Source organism: Nothoprocta perdicaria, unplaced genomic scaffold (assembly GCF_003342845.1).
Source record: "Nothoprocta perdicaria isolate Ctin4 unplaced genomic scaffold, notPer1 scaffold_1381, whole genome shotgun sequence".
In the NCBI taxonomy this organism is placed as follows: domain Eukaryota; kingdom Metazoa; phylum Chordata; class Aves; order Tinamiformes; family Tinamidae; genus Nothoprocta; species Nothoprocta perdicaria.
The window spans coordinates 1-1,337 of NW_020454518.1; the positions used below are offsets into that span (position 1 = coordinate 1).

The following is a 1,337-nucleotide window of genomic DNA, read 5'->3' on the forward strand; positions in this document are numbered from 1 at the left end:
CGGTTACGGTGACATCAGCCTGTAGCTCCTGGTCGTCACCCCGACATCAGGCTGTAGCTCTCGGGTGTCACCCCCATGTCAGGCTGTGGCTTCCTGGTGTCACTTCGCTCTCAGACTGTAGCTCCTGGGTGTCACCCTGATGTCAGGCTGTAGCTGCTGGGTGTCACCCCGACATCAGACTGTGGCTTCCTGCTGTCACCCCGACATCAGGCTGTAGCCCCCAGGTGTCACCCTGACATCAGGCAGTAGCCCCTGGGTGTCACCCCAGCGTCAGGCCGTGGCTCGCAGGAGTCACCCCCCACATCGAGTGTCACCCCGACATCAGGCTGTAGCCCCCAGGTGTCACCCCCACGTCAGGCTGTAGCCCCCAGGTGTCACCCCGACATCGCGCTGTGGCTTCCTTGTGTCACCTCAATCTCAGGCCGTAGCCCCCGGGTGTCACCCCGACATCAGGCTGTAGCCCCCGGGTGTCACCCCCACGTCAGGCTGTAGCCCCCAGGTGTCACCCCGACATCGGGGGCCACCTTGGCCACCTCGGCTCCTACCGCAGCGGCGCGGGGCGCCAGCGGGCGGCGGTTGCCGGGCGGGTGGCAGCCGGCGGGGTGCCACCAGGCGGCGGCGGGTGCCAACAGGCGGCGGCGGCGTCACCCCGCAGGTGCTGCGGCCCTTCCTGCTGCGGCGCGTCAAGGTGGACGTGGAGAAGCAGATGCCCAAGAAGTACGAGCACGTGCTCAAGTGCCGCCTGTCCAAGCGGCAGCGCTGCCTCTACGACGACTTCATGGGGCAGGCCAGGTGAGCGGGGCACCCACCCGCGGGGGCACCCACAGGGACACCCACAGGGACACCCACCCGCGGGGGCACCCACAGGGACACCCACAGGGACCCCCACCCGCGGGGGCACCCACGGGGACACCCACAGGGACCCCCACCCGCGGGGACACCCACGGGGACACCCACAGGGACCCCCACCCGCGGGGACACCCATGGGGACACCCACAGGGATACCCACCCGCGGGGCACCCACCCGCGGGGACACCCACAGGGACACCCGCAGGGGCACCCACCCGTGGGGACACCCATGGGGACACCCACAGGGACACCCACCCGCGGGGACACCCATGGGGATACCCACCTGTGGGGACACCCATGGGGATACCCACCCGCGGGGCACCCACCTGTGGGGACACCCACCAGCGGGGGCACCCAACGGCGGGGACACCCACCAGCGGGGACACCCACAGGGACCCCCACCCGCAGGGACACCCATGGGGACACCCACAGGGACACCCACCCGCGGGGACACCCGTGAGGACACCCACCCGCAGGGGCACCCACCC

General features: G+C 70.5%; 1 protein-coding gene across 1 annotated transcript in view; it reads left to right on the forward strand.

Moving 5' to 3' along the window:
- Nucleotides 1-612: 612 nt before the first annotated feature.
- Nucleotides 613-1,337, forward strand: part of LOC112942969 (helicase SWR1-like) — a gene marked incomplete at both ends in the record, with an annotated part of 3,392 nt that continues 2,667 nt past the window's right edge. Inside the window, one exon of the mRNA XM_026034026.1 lies at nucleotides 613-792. Within this exon, the coding sequence (XP_025889811.1) occupies nucleotides 613-792 (180 nt within the window). The remainder of the gene's footprint in view (nucleotides 793-1,337) is intronic.